General features: G+C 24.9%; 8 protein-coding genes across 8 annotated transcripts; 5 read left to right on the top strand and 3 right to left on the bottom strand.

The window, feature by feature from the left end:
- Positions 1-755: 755 nt before the first annotated feature.
- On the bottom strand, positions 756-1,601 carry ENU1_131070 (hypothetical protein; the record flags this gene model as incomplete). The annotated part of the gene is made up of 1 exon (XM_008860067.1): positions 756-1,601. The coding sequence occupies one exon, from the start codon at positions 1,599-1,601 to the stop codon at positions 756-758; it is 846 nt and encodes a 281-aa protein (XP_008858289.1).
- Positions 1,602-1,703: 102 nt separating this feature from the next.
- ENU1_131060 (zinc finger protein, putative) lies at positions 1,704-3,140 on the bottom strand (the record flags this gene model as incomplete). Its single annotated transcript, XM_008860066.1, has 1 exon — positions 1,704-3,140. The coding sequence occupies one exon, from the start codon at positions 3,138-3,140 to the stop codon at positions 1,704-1,706; it is 1,437 nt and encodes a 478-aa protein (XP_008858288.1).
- A 183-nt stretch (positions 3,141-3,323) lies between these two features.
- On the top strand, positions 3,324-5,000 carry ENU1_131050 (DEAD/DEAH box helicase, putative; the record flags this gene model as incomplete). The annotated part of the gene is made up of 1 exon (XM_008860065.1): positions 3,324-5,000. The coding sequence occupies one exon, from the start codon at positions 3,324-3,326 to the stop codon at positions 4,998-5,000; it is 1,677 nt and encodes a 558-aa protein (XP_008858287.1).
- A 457-nt stretch (positions 5,001-5,457) lies between these two features.
- Positions 5,458-6,126, top strand: ENU1_131040 (hypothetical protein; the record flags this gene model as incomplete). The annotated part of the gene is made up of 1 exon (XM_008860064.1): positions 5,458-6,126. The coding sequence occupies one exon, from the start codon at positions 5,458-5,460 to the stop codon at positions 6,124-6,126; it is 669 nt and encodes a 222-aa protein (XP_008858286.1).
- A 139-nt stretch (positions 6,127-6,265) lies between these two features.
- ENU1_131030 (amino acid transporter, putative) lies at positions 6,266-7,696 on the top strand (the record flags this gene model as incomplete). The annotated part of the gene is made up of 1 exon (XM_008860063.1): positions 6,266-7,696. One exon carries the CDS (start codon positions 6,266-6,268, stop codon positions 7,694-7,696), a length of 1,431 nt encoding a protein of 476 aa, XP_008858285.1.
- Positions 7,697-8,073: 377 nt separating this feature from the next.
- ENU1_131020 (hypothetical protein) lies at positions 8,074-8,547 on the top strand (the record flags this gene model as incomplete). The annotated part of the gene is made up of 1 exon (XM_008860062.1): positions 8,074-8,547. The coding sequence occupies one exon, from the start codon at positions 8,074-8,076 to the stop codon at positions 8,545-8,547; it is 474 nt and encodes a 157-aa protein (XP_008858284.1).
- A 171-nt stretch (positions 8,548-8,718) lies between these two features.
- Positions 8,719-9,690, top strand: ENU1_131010 (estradiol 17-beta-dehydrogenase, putative; the record flags this gene model as incomplete). Its single annotated transcript, XM_008860061.1, has 1 exon — positions 8,719-9,690. One exon carries the CDS (start codon positions 8,719-8,721, stop codon positions 9,688-9,690), a length of 972 nt encoding a protein of 323 aa, XP_008858283.1.
- A 98-nt stretch (positions 9,691-9,788) lies between these two features.
- ENU1_131000 (RhoGAP domain containing protein) lies at positions 9,789-11,601 on the bottom strand (the record flags this gene model as incomplete). The annotated part of the gene is made up of 3 exons (XM_008860060.1): positions 9,789-10,594; positions 10,644-10,848; positions 10,903-11,601. 3 exons carry the CDS (start codon positions 11,599-11,601, stop codon positions 9,789-9,791), a joined length of 1,710 nt encoding a protein of 569 aa, XP_008858282.1.
- Positions 11,602-11,880: the final 279 nt, after the last annotated feature.

Below are 11,880 nucleotides of genomic sequence, written 5' to 3'. Positions count from 1 at the left end.
TAAATTTAATAGCACAATCTAATTCATTTTAAGTGATTATTGACATTCTATCATTAATTACATGTTCAATTAATACTTCATATAAATTAGTATTCAGATAAAATCTATATTAGTATTAGTTTCATAGATTCCTTTCCAGAAATTAATTGTGGAGATATTATCATGATATTCATCTTCTTTAGATTAATTTGGATGTTGCCTTTTCTCTATATTTCATCATTTTATATTTCAATCTTATTCTTTTCAATTTATTCTTTCTTGCTTTTATTTCTATTCTTTTCATCTTTTCTGTTTCTTGGCTGCCTTGTTCTTCCTTCTTATTTTTACATCATTTATATTTTCTTTCTCCATTATTATGATACATAATTTTGTCACAATAATGTATATGCCAATGGAAATATTGTTAAAAATGAGATAAAAATGAAAAAGATGAATCTATAAGTGCAATAATTCACATCATTATTATTTTAGTTATGACGACAATATCTATTGCATTTCTAACTTTGACGATGATATTGTTATCTATTCATTTTTGTATCAATTATTATTTTTAACTAGTACGAGTTTCCTTTTTTTGTTATATTATTCGACTGTAGTTTATGTCTATTTTTATATTACGTTATATAAGATATTTCATTGTGTTGTATAGTTTTTTGATATAACCCAAAGCAACATAAAAAGAAAGTAAAGAAAACATAATAACCAAAAAATTAATCCAAAATACATTGCTTAAAAAGTCATCATAAACACATGTTTTATAAAACAAATTCTTCTAACTCTGTGGTGTCTTCTGAACCACCAATTTTCATGACTATTGATTGCCTTTTAGTACTTTTTTTTTGAACTGAAGAAGCAGAAGGAATTTTTGATTCTTTTTTTAAATCTTTATTTAGGTCATTAATTTGAGATGGTCGTTGAGGTATTTTCATTGAATACCCTAATGCCATTTCAATATCTTTTTGTAATTCTATAATCAATTGTTCTACTTCACTTTTTGGAGTTTTTAAGTTTTCAAGAACCATTTCCTCTTTTAATTTTCTTTTTGATTGTGGTTTTAATGTTTTAGGTGATTGGTTTTCAGTAGTTGACACAATTGGAACATGAGGAAGAGGGGTTTTAGTTGAAGCGTCTTGAGTTACATTTGGTGAAATAACATTTACATCAACAAGGTAAGGATTAAAAATAAAATCAGATATATTTGAACAAAGTTCATTATATTCTTCATTTAAACTAAGTTTAAATGTTTTAGCAAAGAATTTAACGTCTTCCTTTGGTCTTTGAAGAAGTCTTTTCATTATTAATTTTTTGATAACTTCAGGAGATTCTTTTGTGATATGATTGTATCCTTTAAAATTTAATATTTCTTTTAATAAATTAGTTGAACCATGTGACGTTCCAAATAATATTTCATAAATTGTTTTTAGCTTCTCTTGAGATAATTTCTTTATTCTTTCTATTAGTTTTTTATTTCTTCCAATTTGTATTATATTTTCTTCATTATGTCTTTTATTAGGTTTTTTTTCATTAATTAACGATATTTCATCCAAGTTTATTCTATCTGCTAAAGACGTTCTTTTAAATGGACTTATGTTTTTACTCATTATAAAGTAAAATTTAATATTTAAAGTTGTATTATTTTTTATTTTAATAAAATTTTGAAGAAAAAAGAATAAAAAACAAATATATCACTATCAAAATTCTAATCATTCCCAATTTTCATAACTTTTAGGTGCTTTAAAGTCTGAATATTTCGCTAAACTAAGTACTGTCTTAACATGTTCAACACTAACACCATACGCATCACAATGCCTACATTTTCTTCTGCCACATTTTGGACAAACAATAACTAGTTGGTTTATATTAACTGCAAATAAATATTCACAAGACACACAATAGAAAGGAAATTTATTTGGATCTTCCATTATTTTATCCAATTGTGTTGTATCAACGTCATGAATTTTATCTTCTAATAATGACTGTTCAGTATACAATGAGCATTCACCTAAATGAAAATGTTCATATCCATCAATTTTTTTACCACAATTATAACAAAAATATGTACCACAAATACATGTTATTTTATTACATCCATAAGACTTAATAACTGGACATTTACAAACTGGACATTTCTTGATATTTTTTGTCATTAACTCACCTACTATTTCATCATAATATTGTTGTGATTTATATTTTTCTAAACAATTTGATGCATCATAACATTGTCCATTATGATTCTTTGTTAAACATTTACTACAAAAAGTTTTTTCACATCTAGGACATTGAATTGGTGTAGACTTTTTATAAACAATAGGATCTACCATAATTCCTGAATAAGAACAAAATGGACAAACAATAAAATCATCTCCTCCACTCTTTACATAAAGTAGAACAAGTTGATTTTCATATTTATCAATTAAATCTTTTGGACAACTTTTTTTCATTTCCCAAGGTAATATTTCTGCTTTACATTCAGCATATGGACATTCTACATAAGTACCATTTGTCAATGAAACTGCTACTGACTCTTTTAAACAGTCATTACAAAGATAATGTCCACAAGAAGACAACACAATAAAATTTGAAGGAGGATATTCTTCATAACAAACATCACAAGTAATAAGTGGAGTAGAATAAAATACTTTTCTAGTTTCATCATAATTATATTGAAGAATATTTTTTTCTCTTTCTTCTCGTGAGATTGGGATTTCACTAAAACTTAATATGTCAAGTTGTTTTGGTGATAAGTTTGAAAGAAATTCATATAATAACATAAATAATCCTGAAAAATTAAATTGTTGAAATTCATCTTCAATTCTTGTTTTAATTTCTATCATATCTTTAATGGTTAACCAAAGACTATTCATTTGAAAAGATGGTTTTTCTTCATTATAACTAATAAGTATAGTAATTGGTGTTAAATATTTAATTTTAACTTCATTTTTATTCATATACATTCGTGGAACATTTCTAATTGGAATAATTTTAAATGGAATTTCATTTTCTAATGAAACAGTAATGTTCATTCTAAATTCATTTGGCTTAATATATGTAACAGAATTAGGATAAATGCTATTTATTGTGTTGTATTCTTCTAATACTTCATCAGAACAAATAATATCTTGAGATTCATTTTGTGACATCAAGAAGTTTTATACTTTCTTTTTTAGTGAAACTTTTTTTCTTGGAACTAATTTTATTCATGAAGTTTGAGTTTTAACATTATTATAACAATTAACTATTTTTTAATTTTTAATTTAATGAATAACATAAATTTATCTATAACAAAAAAGGGTTTAATGTTTTATTAAAAAATATTATTATTCATGAGCGTTCTTTCTAAACACCCTCTAAATTCGTTGAAAATTAATTCAAGACTAATTCAAACATGTGAAGATAAGTTACAAGTTAAAACATACTCACACGTTCAATATGCAGCTATTCCTGAAATATTACAAGAAAAAGATTGTCTTGTAAAAGCACAAACTGGAAGTGGTAAGACATTAGCTTATTTACTTCCAACAATAACTATGATTTTAAATAAACATCCAAAGTTAAAAAGAACTGATGGGTTATTTTGTTTAATATTAACACCAACAAGAGAATTAACTCAACAAGTATATGATGTCTTAACTATATTAACAACATCAATTATTGGATTGGTACCATCAATTGTAGTTGGAGGTGATAGTAAGAAAAGTGAAAAAGCAAGAATAAGAAAAGGAGTAAATATTTTAGTAGGAACACCAGGAAGACTATTAGATCATATCAATTCAACAAACAACTTGAAACTAGATAAAGTAGAATTTCTTATTATGGATGAAGCAGATAGAGTTCTTGATGCAGGATTTGAGAAGGATGTGATTGAGATTATAAATCACGTTAATAAAAATAGAACAAGTATTTTAGTAAGTGCCACTTTAACTGAAAGTGTAAAGAAATTATCTAATCTCGCACTTAAAAATCCCGTATTTATTGATGGAGATAAAAGAGAAAATGCAAAAGAAAGAAAGAAATTAAAATTAATTAAAGAAGAAGAAAACAATCAAGAAAAAACAGAAAAAATAATTAATGAAGAAAAAATAGAAGATAAATTAATTTTACCTTCAACATTAAAACAATATGCAATATTGATAACAGATAAGTATAGACTTGCTTATTTAATTGCATGTTTAAGAACATTTTTAAAAGAATCTATTCAAAGAAAAATTATTGTATTTTTTTCATGTATTCAATCCGTTAATTATCATTATTCATTATTCTCTCAACTTCAATTTATGGATAAAACACCTATTTTACCAGAAACTTCCCTTTTCAGATTACATGGTGATTTAACAACTGTAGAAAGACATGATGGTATGCAAAAATTTATTAAAAGTAAAAAAGCTGTATTATTTACAACTGATGTAGCTGCTAGAGGAATTGATTTAAAAGATATTGATTGGATTATTCAATATGATCCACCAGGAGAAACATCAGAATATATTCATCGAGTTGGAAGAACAGCAAGAATTGGAAGAAATGGAAATTCATTATTAATGTTATTAGAATCAGAAGGAGAATATGTAAATTTATTAAGAAATGAAGGTGTTATTATTGAAGAAATGAAACGAGATGAAGTAGTCAAATCTTTGAATATGGCAGGAGGAGATAAAAAAGTAATAAGTAGATTGCATGAAATGCAATTACAAGTTGAAAAGTTACTTATTGATAATGAAGAGTTAAAAGAAATGGCAATTAAGTCATTCCAAGCTCATTTAAGATCATACACAACTCATCGTGGGGAATTAAGAAAAATATTTTCAATTAAAAAATTACATATTGGTCATATTTGTAAAAGCTTCGGTATAAGAGATACTCCTACTTCTGTGATGTCTGTTATTAAAAAACAAGATGGCTTTTTAACAAAACCAAAAGAAAAGAAAAAAGAAGTAAAAGAAGGGATGAGAAAAATGTCAGAATTCGATGCTGGAATCATTACAAAAAAGAAAAAAAAGAGGTAAAAGTAAGACTAACAAGACATTACCTTAAAAAAAAAAATAAAATTGATTGATTTGTTCAATTAGTTATTCAAATAATGAAATATTATAATAGTTTGAAGTTGAAAAAAAAGCTTTTTTTTTATTGTTTAATAACTTTTTATATATTTTTAAAAAAAAGAAATAAAAACAAATAGAAAAGAATTTGAAACAATTTTATTTTCAAAGATTAGTTATTTTTAAAACTATCATATTGTCTAATTGATAAAAATAAAAAATGCGAGAGATTTATTTTTAAAACAATAATCTAAAAATAAAGAATGAAAATAGTAAATAAATAAAAAAATTAAATAATTAATAAAAATAAAAATAGGAGATTTATTTAAAGAAATTGTGACGAAAAAACGAAGAGGCAAAAAAAAGAATAAAAGTTTCAAAGACAATTAGAACTCTCTCTAACTCTAAAATTCAAATTGTTTTAATGTCAACAGTGAATGACAGTTTATGTACATCAGAAACAACAGATACATGTGTAATATTTGAAGTTTCAAATACAATTAAAGAAATAGAAGAAACAAGTAATGGACTATATTCAAAAAATGGATGGGGGAATGATTCGTCATCAACAATTGTTCAACCGATTAATCCAGAGTTTATTGTATTTCCAGTAGATGAAGAATCAGAAAAAAGAATGTATGCAAATGAAGTTAATATTCAAATATTAAAAGAAATAGAAGCAACAATGAATAAACTTCAAAAAGCTAATAAAAAGAAAGATAAATTAGCACGTTTAACAGGAAGAAGAAATAGTTTAGAAAAAATATCACCATTTTTAGTTTCAGAAACTTCAGAAGAAGCAATTCGTAATGGAAATTTAGTTCTTAAAAGTGATCATATTAAACAAAAAATTGGTGAACGACCAGATCCAATAATTCTCTCTAAACATGTTGTTGATAATAAAAAATCATTTGATAAAAATGAATGGAAAACAAAAGAAAAAATTAATAAAATTTCTAAAATATTTGGACGACCTGATTCAATTAGAACAATTGCTCTTCTTCTTCAATCATCATCGCCAAATGAAGCTATTATTAATTCTATTAAAATAAAAAAAATGGAAAAATTAAAGAAACTTGCAGGTATTGAATAAATTGTATAGACAACCTTTTATTTATCTTACAACATATTTACAAATTCACTTCTTTTTTATTTCTTCTTCTTCTTTTTTTTTTTCATTAAATTCTCTTTTTTTTTTAAATTAAATTGAACTTAGAAATGTATTTTCTTTGATGGACTCAGAGTTATTTGTTGAAAGTCATTCTAAACCAATCATAACTTATGACTCTATTACATGCTATAGCATTTTAATTAATTATATTGTTGGTACTGGTGTTTTTGGATTACCATTAGCTTTTAGAACAAGTGGATTATTATTAGCAATTTTAATGTCAATTACTTTCTTTGTACTTTGTTGTATTACAGCATTTTGGATGTTAGAGTCATTAGCCCGTACATGTGGATTACATTCATTAACTTCAGAAGGTAGACCAATTACTCAAATAACAACAATACCATCAAGTGTAACAAAAATGGGAAATATATATTTTGGAGTAGTTGGAAAAAGAACAGTAATAAGTGTGTTAAGTCTTTTTTGTATTGGAGCACTTTGGGCATATTCATCAATATTTTCATCAACAACTACATTACTATTATGGAAATATATTTTTCCAAAATATGGAACTTGTTCAGCAAATATTGGTATTTGGGGATGGTTTGATCATTGTCATATTACTTATATTTTTTCATTACTATTTTATTCAATGCTTGTTTTACCTATGTCATTCATGGAAATAGCAGAACAAGCATTTGTTCAAAAATTCTTAACAATGTATCGATTTGCTGCTATTTTTTTAATGATTTTTACGTCCTTTATTAGTTTATTATATCGATCACCTTCATATTCTGATGATGATATTATTGACCCAATTGCTTTATTTAATTTAAATGGGTTTGGAGCTGCATTTTCAGTTATTTCAGTATCACTTGCATGTCACCATAATATTCCTGAAAGTGTAGCACCATTACAAAATAAACGAAAATTAAAAAAATTAATATTTATTACATTACTTTCAGCAACAATAATTTATATTACTCTTGGAGTCATTGGTGCACTCTGTTTTGGAAAGAAAACAGTATCACCAATAACAACAAACTGGTTAGAATATACTGGATGTGATGGTGGATTTGGAATATGTCAAGATCATAAAATAAGATGGTATGGATATGTTATTCAAATTACTATTCTCATGTTTCCATTAGTAAATTTAACATCAGAATATCCATTAGTAAGTGCTACATTAGCTTCAAATATTTCACAACTTTCATCTGAAAATACTTCAAAAGTTTCTTTCAGTTCTAAATGTTTAGCTGCATTTCCACCTTTATTATTAGCAATGATTAAAGCTGATTTATCAAAAATATTTGGATTTACTGGAATATTTGGATTTGTATTAATTCTTATTCTACCTTCAATGTTCCAAATTTTCTCTAAAAAAACTTACAAACTTCAATTTGGTAAAAAAGCTTCAACAACAATTTATTCAGGAGTGTATAGTACTTCTAAATTGGCTTGGTGTGTATTAATTATTTCTATTATTCTTTTTGCATTTTCTGTTGTTCAAAATCTTGACAGTTTATTCAATATTAATTGGTTAAATTAAAATTAAGAAATATGTTACTTTAAATTCTTTCTTCTCATTTTATAATATCATTAAACCAATCAATTTCTTTTTAATTTATTTCTTTCTCTTTTTCATAATAAATTCATTTGATTGAATGTTACATTTTAATGAAAATTACTTTAATCTATACTTCATAATAAATAAAATTATTATTCTTTTACTTTTCTTTCATTTTATTTCTTCTTTTAGTTACTATCTATACAACATATATTTTATTTCATATCAATAGCTTTACTTTTTCAATTATGTCAAGTAATTTAATTACTGATATGTTTAATTGTAATTACTTGGTTTTAACTTATTTTTCTTTCTTTTAAATTAATTAAGTGATCTTAAATTATTAATTATTACTTTACATGCTCTTAGTACTTCTTTTTTATTCTTCATTTGCTCTACCTTCTTTTGAAGGTGAATTTGCTTCTAAAACTAGAAGTTATACTATTATGAAAAATGATTTGTATGATAATGTATTTGAAATATATACAAATGAAATACTTTATCAAATTATTATTCGAGAAAAAACAGTTGAATTAATAGATAGTCATAATACTCTGTTAGGAAAACTTCATATAAATAATCAAACTACTGACTTACTTGCAACTGATAAAAACTACTCTCTTTTTATATCTCAAAATCATATCACTATCAAAAAAATTAAATCTGGAACTATGTTATTTGATGCAGAACGAGTTCCAAGTCATTTTATTCATGATGTTTTTTATCTTACTTTATTTTCTTTAATTGTTATTCTTCATATAATGGTTTGGAGACAAGGAGGTGCATTATTAATACCTGGTTCTGTAATTGTAAAAAATTTGAAACAGGAATGAAAGGGTTAATAAATTTCTAATTCATAAATTTTATTTATACTTTTTAGAGTAATTTTAAGAGACATAAAATGGAATTTTTCAAAGGAATTTGTTTAAGGGTTGTGAAAGAAAGAGAGTCTTTTCAAACTTTTTTTATTTAAAAAATAAGAAAGAACTTAAAAAATATAGAAGATGGTTAAAAATATTGGAGCCTTACTTCTTGGAGTTCTTGGAGGAATTGTAGCTGTTATAACTGTCATTCCTGGAATTATTTTCTTATGGAAAGTTATTATTAAGCCATTATTATTCCCAACTAATACTAAAAAATATAAAGGAGAAAAGACATATTGTATTGTTACTGGAGCTGCTGGAGGAATTGGAAAAGCCTTTGCTGAAAAGTTTGCTAAAGAAGGATTTAATTTAATTATTATGGATAGACTTGCAGAACCACTTGCTGAGTTAAAGAAAATGCTCGAAGAAAAATACAATGTAACTGTTGTTGATTATGTTGCTGATTTTATTGCTATGGATAAAAATAATGAATGGAATAAAGTAGAAGAATTAATTGCTAATTATGATATTGGGGTATTAGTTAATAATGTTGGAATGTGTAATTATCTTCCAGGTAAATTTGGACAACTTGAATTAAAAGACATTAACAATATGATCTCTTTGAATATAAGAACTTTGTTAATGATGACTCATATTTGTATTCCAAAGATGGAAGGAAGAAAAGAAAAAGGTTTAATTGTGAACATGTCATCATCTACATCTGGATATCCACATCCATTAATTCAAGTTTATTCATCAACAAAAGCCTTTGTTAGACAATTCACTGACTCTATTTATGCTGAATATAAAGGTAAGATTGATGTTATTGCTTATACCCCATGGTATATTAAGACTGATATGACTAAAATTAGAGAAAATGCAATTTATGCATTGACACCATCTGATTTCGTTGATTATGCTTTTAGATATTTCGGTCAACAAAATCATATTAACCCATATTGGTTCCATTATTTAATGGACATTGGAACTTCTACTATTCCAGAAGCTATTTTCTCAAAAAGTGTTATCAAACAACAAACATTTGTTAGAAAGAGATTACAAATGAAACTTGAACAACAAATGGCTGAAACTGCTTCAAAGAAAACTGAGTAAGAGTTTAATATTTTCCTTTTTTTGTTTAATTTTTTTCTATCATTCAATATAATATTATTAAAAATAAAAAAGAATTGTAGAAATAAATAGCTACATAGTTAATATAAAAGATGTTCAGTTATAACAGCTATAACATCAACTATTAAAGATGGGTTTAATGTTTGAATGTATTGAACAACTTCAGGAATTTCCATCATTTTTCTTAACTTTTCAAGTTCAAAATAAGTTGTTATTGACATTGAACGTATTATTTGTAATGATTCATTAATTTCATTTTTATCAAATTTTTGAATATCATCTCTGTCAGGTAATTCTTCAAATGGATTAGTAAGTCCAATTTTTTGAATAATTTCTTGATAATTATAAAGTAGAATATTACTAAAATCAATTTGATAACAAGTACTATCTAAAGGATTAATTTCATATGGTATATGAATTATTAATGGTCCTAAAATCATTGCAAAATTCTTTAATGTCATCATATGAATAGAACTGTATTTAACTAATCTATTAATTAGTCCGTATAATATACTTAATGATAATAAATGTTCTCTTGGTATTTTCTTTAATACTTCTACTGCAAAGTCAATCTCTTGAGATATACTTGATGAAAGTTGTTTAACTAAATGATAGTCTATTAATCCATCTGTATATTCTCTTATATATGTTTTTAATGTCCCTACAACATTATGAACATCACTTGCTCTTCTTTGCATTTGAAATAGAAAAGAAGTATCACATACAACACACTTTTCAGCTTTTTTCTTAGTAAATTCAGTATCTCCAGAGACCCTAAAAATTCCTTCGACTAAATAACCATAAGTATAAATCCACCAACACAGATTAAACACAACTTGAGGAATAACATTTTTTGGATTATTAGCACTTATATCAGTTGGATAAACTAAGATTTCGTAAATATAAATTAATAATCTAAAACTATTTAAACAAACTCTTTGGTAAAGAAAATGGATGGTCATTAAAACAAACAAATATACAACTTCCATTTAATGTTAATGCTCCTCTAATTGTTAAATTTTTTGATAATATTTTTCCAGTTTGACTTCTAAAAACAAGGTCTTCAATATCAATAATTTCTTTTGTATTTGTTTTTAAGTATTTTTGAATAACCTCACTTAGAGTTAAATGTAATGGTTCCTAAATTCATAAGTATTAATATATAAGTATTAATCAATAGAAAAAAAAATAAACTTTAACAATAGTTACTACATGATAACTCAAACATTGAATATCAAGAAGTATTTCTGATTTTTGTTTTAAATCCATTGAAGCTAATAATTTTTGTTTTTTTTCTTCACTTTTTAATATATTTTTTAACTCTTTATCTGATAATACTCGAGGAGAATCTTCATCCATTGCAATTAATGATATATCCCTTCTTTCTTCACTTGAATTCTTTGATCTCCATGACATTCTTCTAGATTTATATCCTTCTTTTTCAAATAAAATTTGAGGAGTATTACTTTTTATTTTAGGACTTACAACTGTTGATGGAACTTCATACAAACCTTCAGAAACAGTTTCAAGTCCAAGACTTTCTCTTGAACTTAGTCGAAAGCTTCTTCTAACTTTTGTTTCATTTTCTTCAGTTTTTTTTTCTTGTTTTTCCATCTTTTTTCCATAAACACTACTCCGAGTTACTCTTTCTTTTGTTTTACATGAAACTTCTACTGAAAGACCATTTATTTTATTTGTATTATTAACTGTTTTTCCTTGAGTTTGGAGGTAGTTTTTTTGTTCTGACATAATATCAATTGTGTCATCATTAAAAGAATTTTGTAATGGTTCGATAGTAAGTTCCTGAACATTTAATTCAGGTGTTTGTGTCTTTTTCTTCGTTCCATCATAAAAATCTTTTTTACTAAATCTGAAGATTGATTTTTCAGACATTTTGTTAAATTTTTAAGTTCTATAATTTTATAGTTTTTTCCCTTCATAACTTTATTTTTATGTTAAAAAGTTCCCTTAAATACCCATATTTTATTTTTATTTTATAATAACAATTTTTTTGTATTATTAATTTATTGGTATTTTTCTTTTAAAAAAAAAAGAAAATAAATTTATTACATAAATCTTTTTTTCCAATAAATTATCGTTTTAAAGTTCAACTTTTATTGAACCATTTTCAGTTTTATTTAATTCAGTCATGTTTATTACAGTTTCATTAAG

The sequence above is a fragment of the Entamoeba nuttalli genome (genome assembly GCF_000257125.1).
Source record: "Entamoeba nuttalli P19 unplaced genomic scaffold asmbl_5477, whole genome shotgun sequence".
In the NCBI taxonomy this organism is placed as follows: Eukaryota; Evosea; order Mastigamoebida; family Endamoebidae; genus Entamoeba; species Entamoeba nuttalli.
The sequence above is the reverse complement of the archived record's forward strand: the minus strand, read 5'-3'. Positions and strand labels throughout refer to the sequence as shown.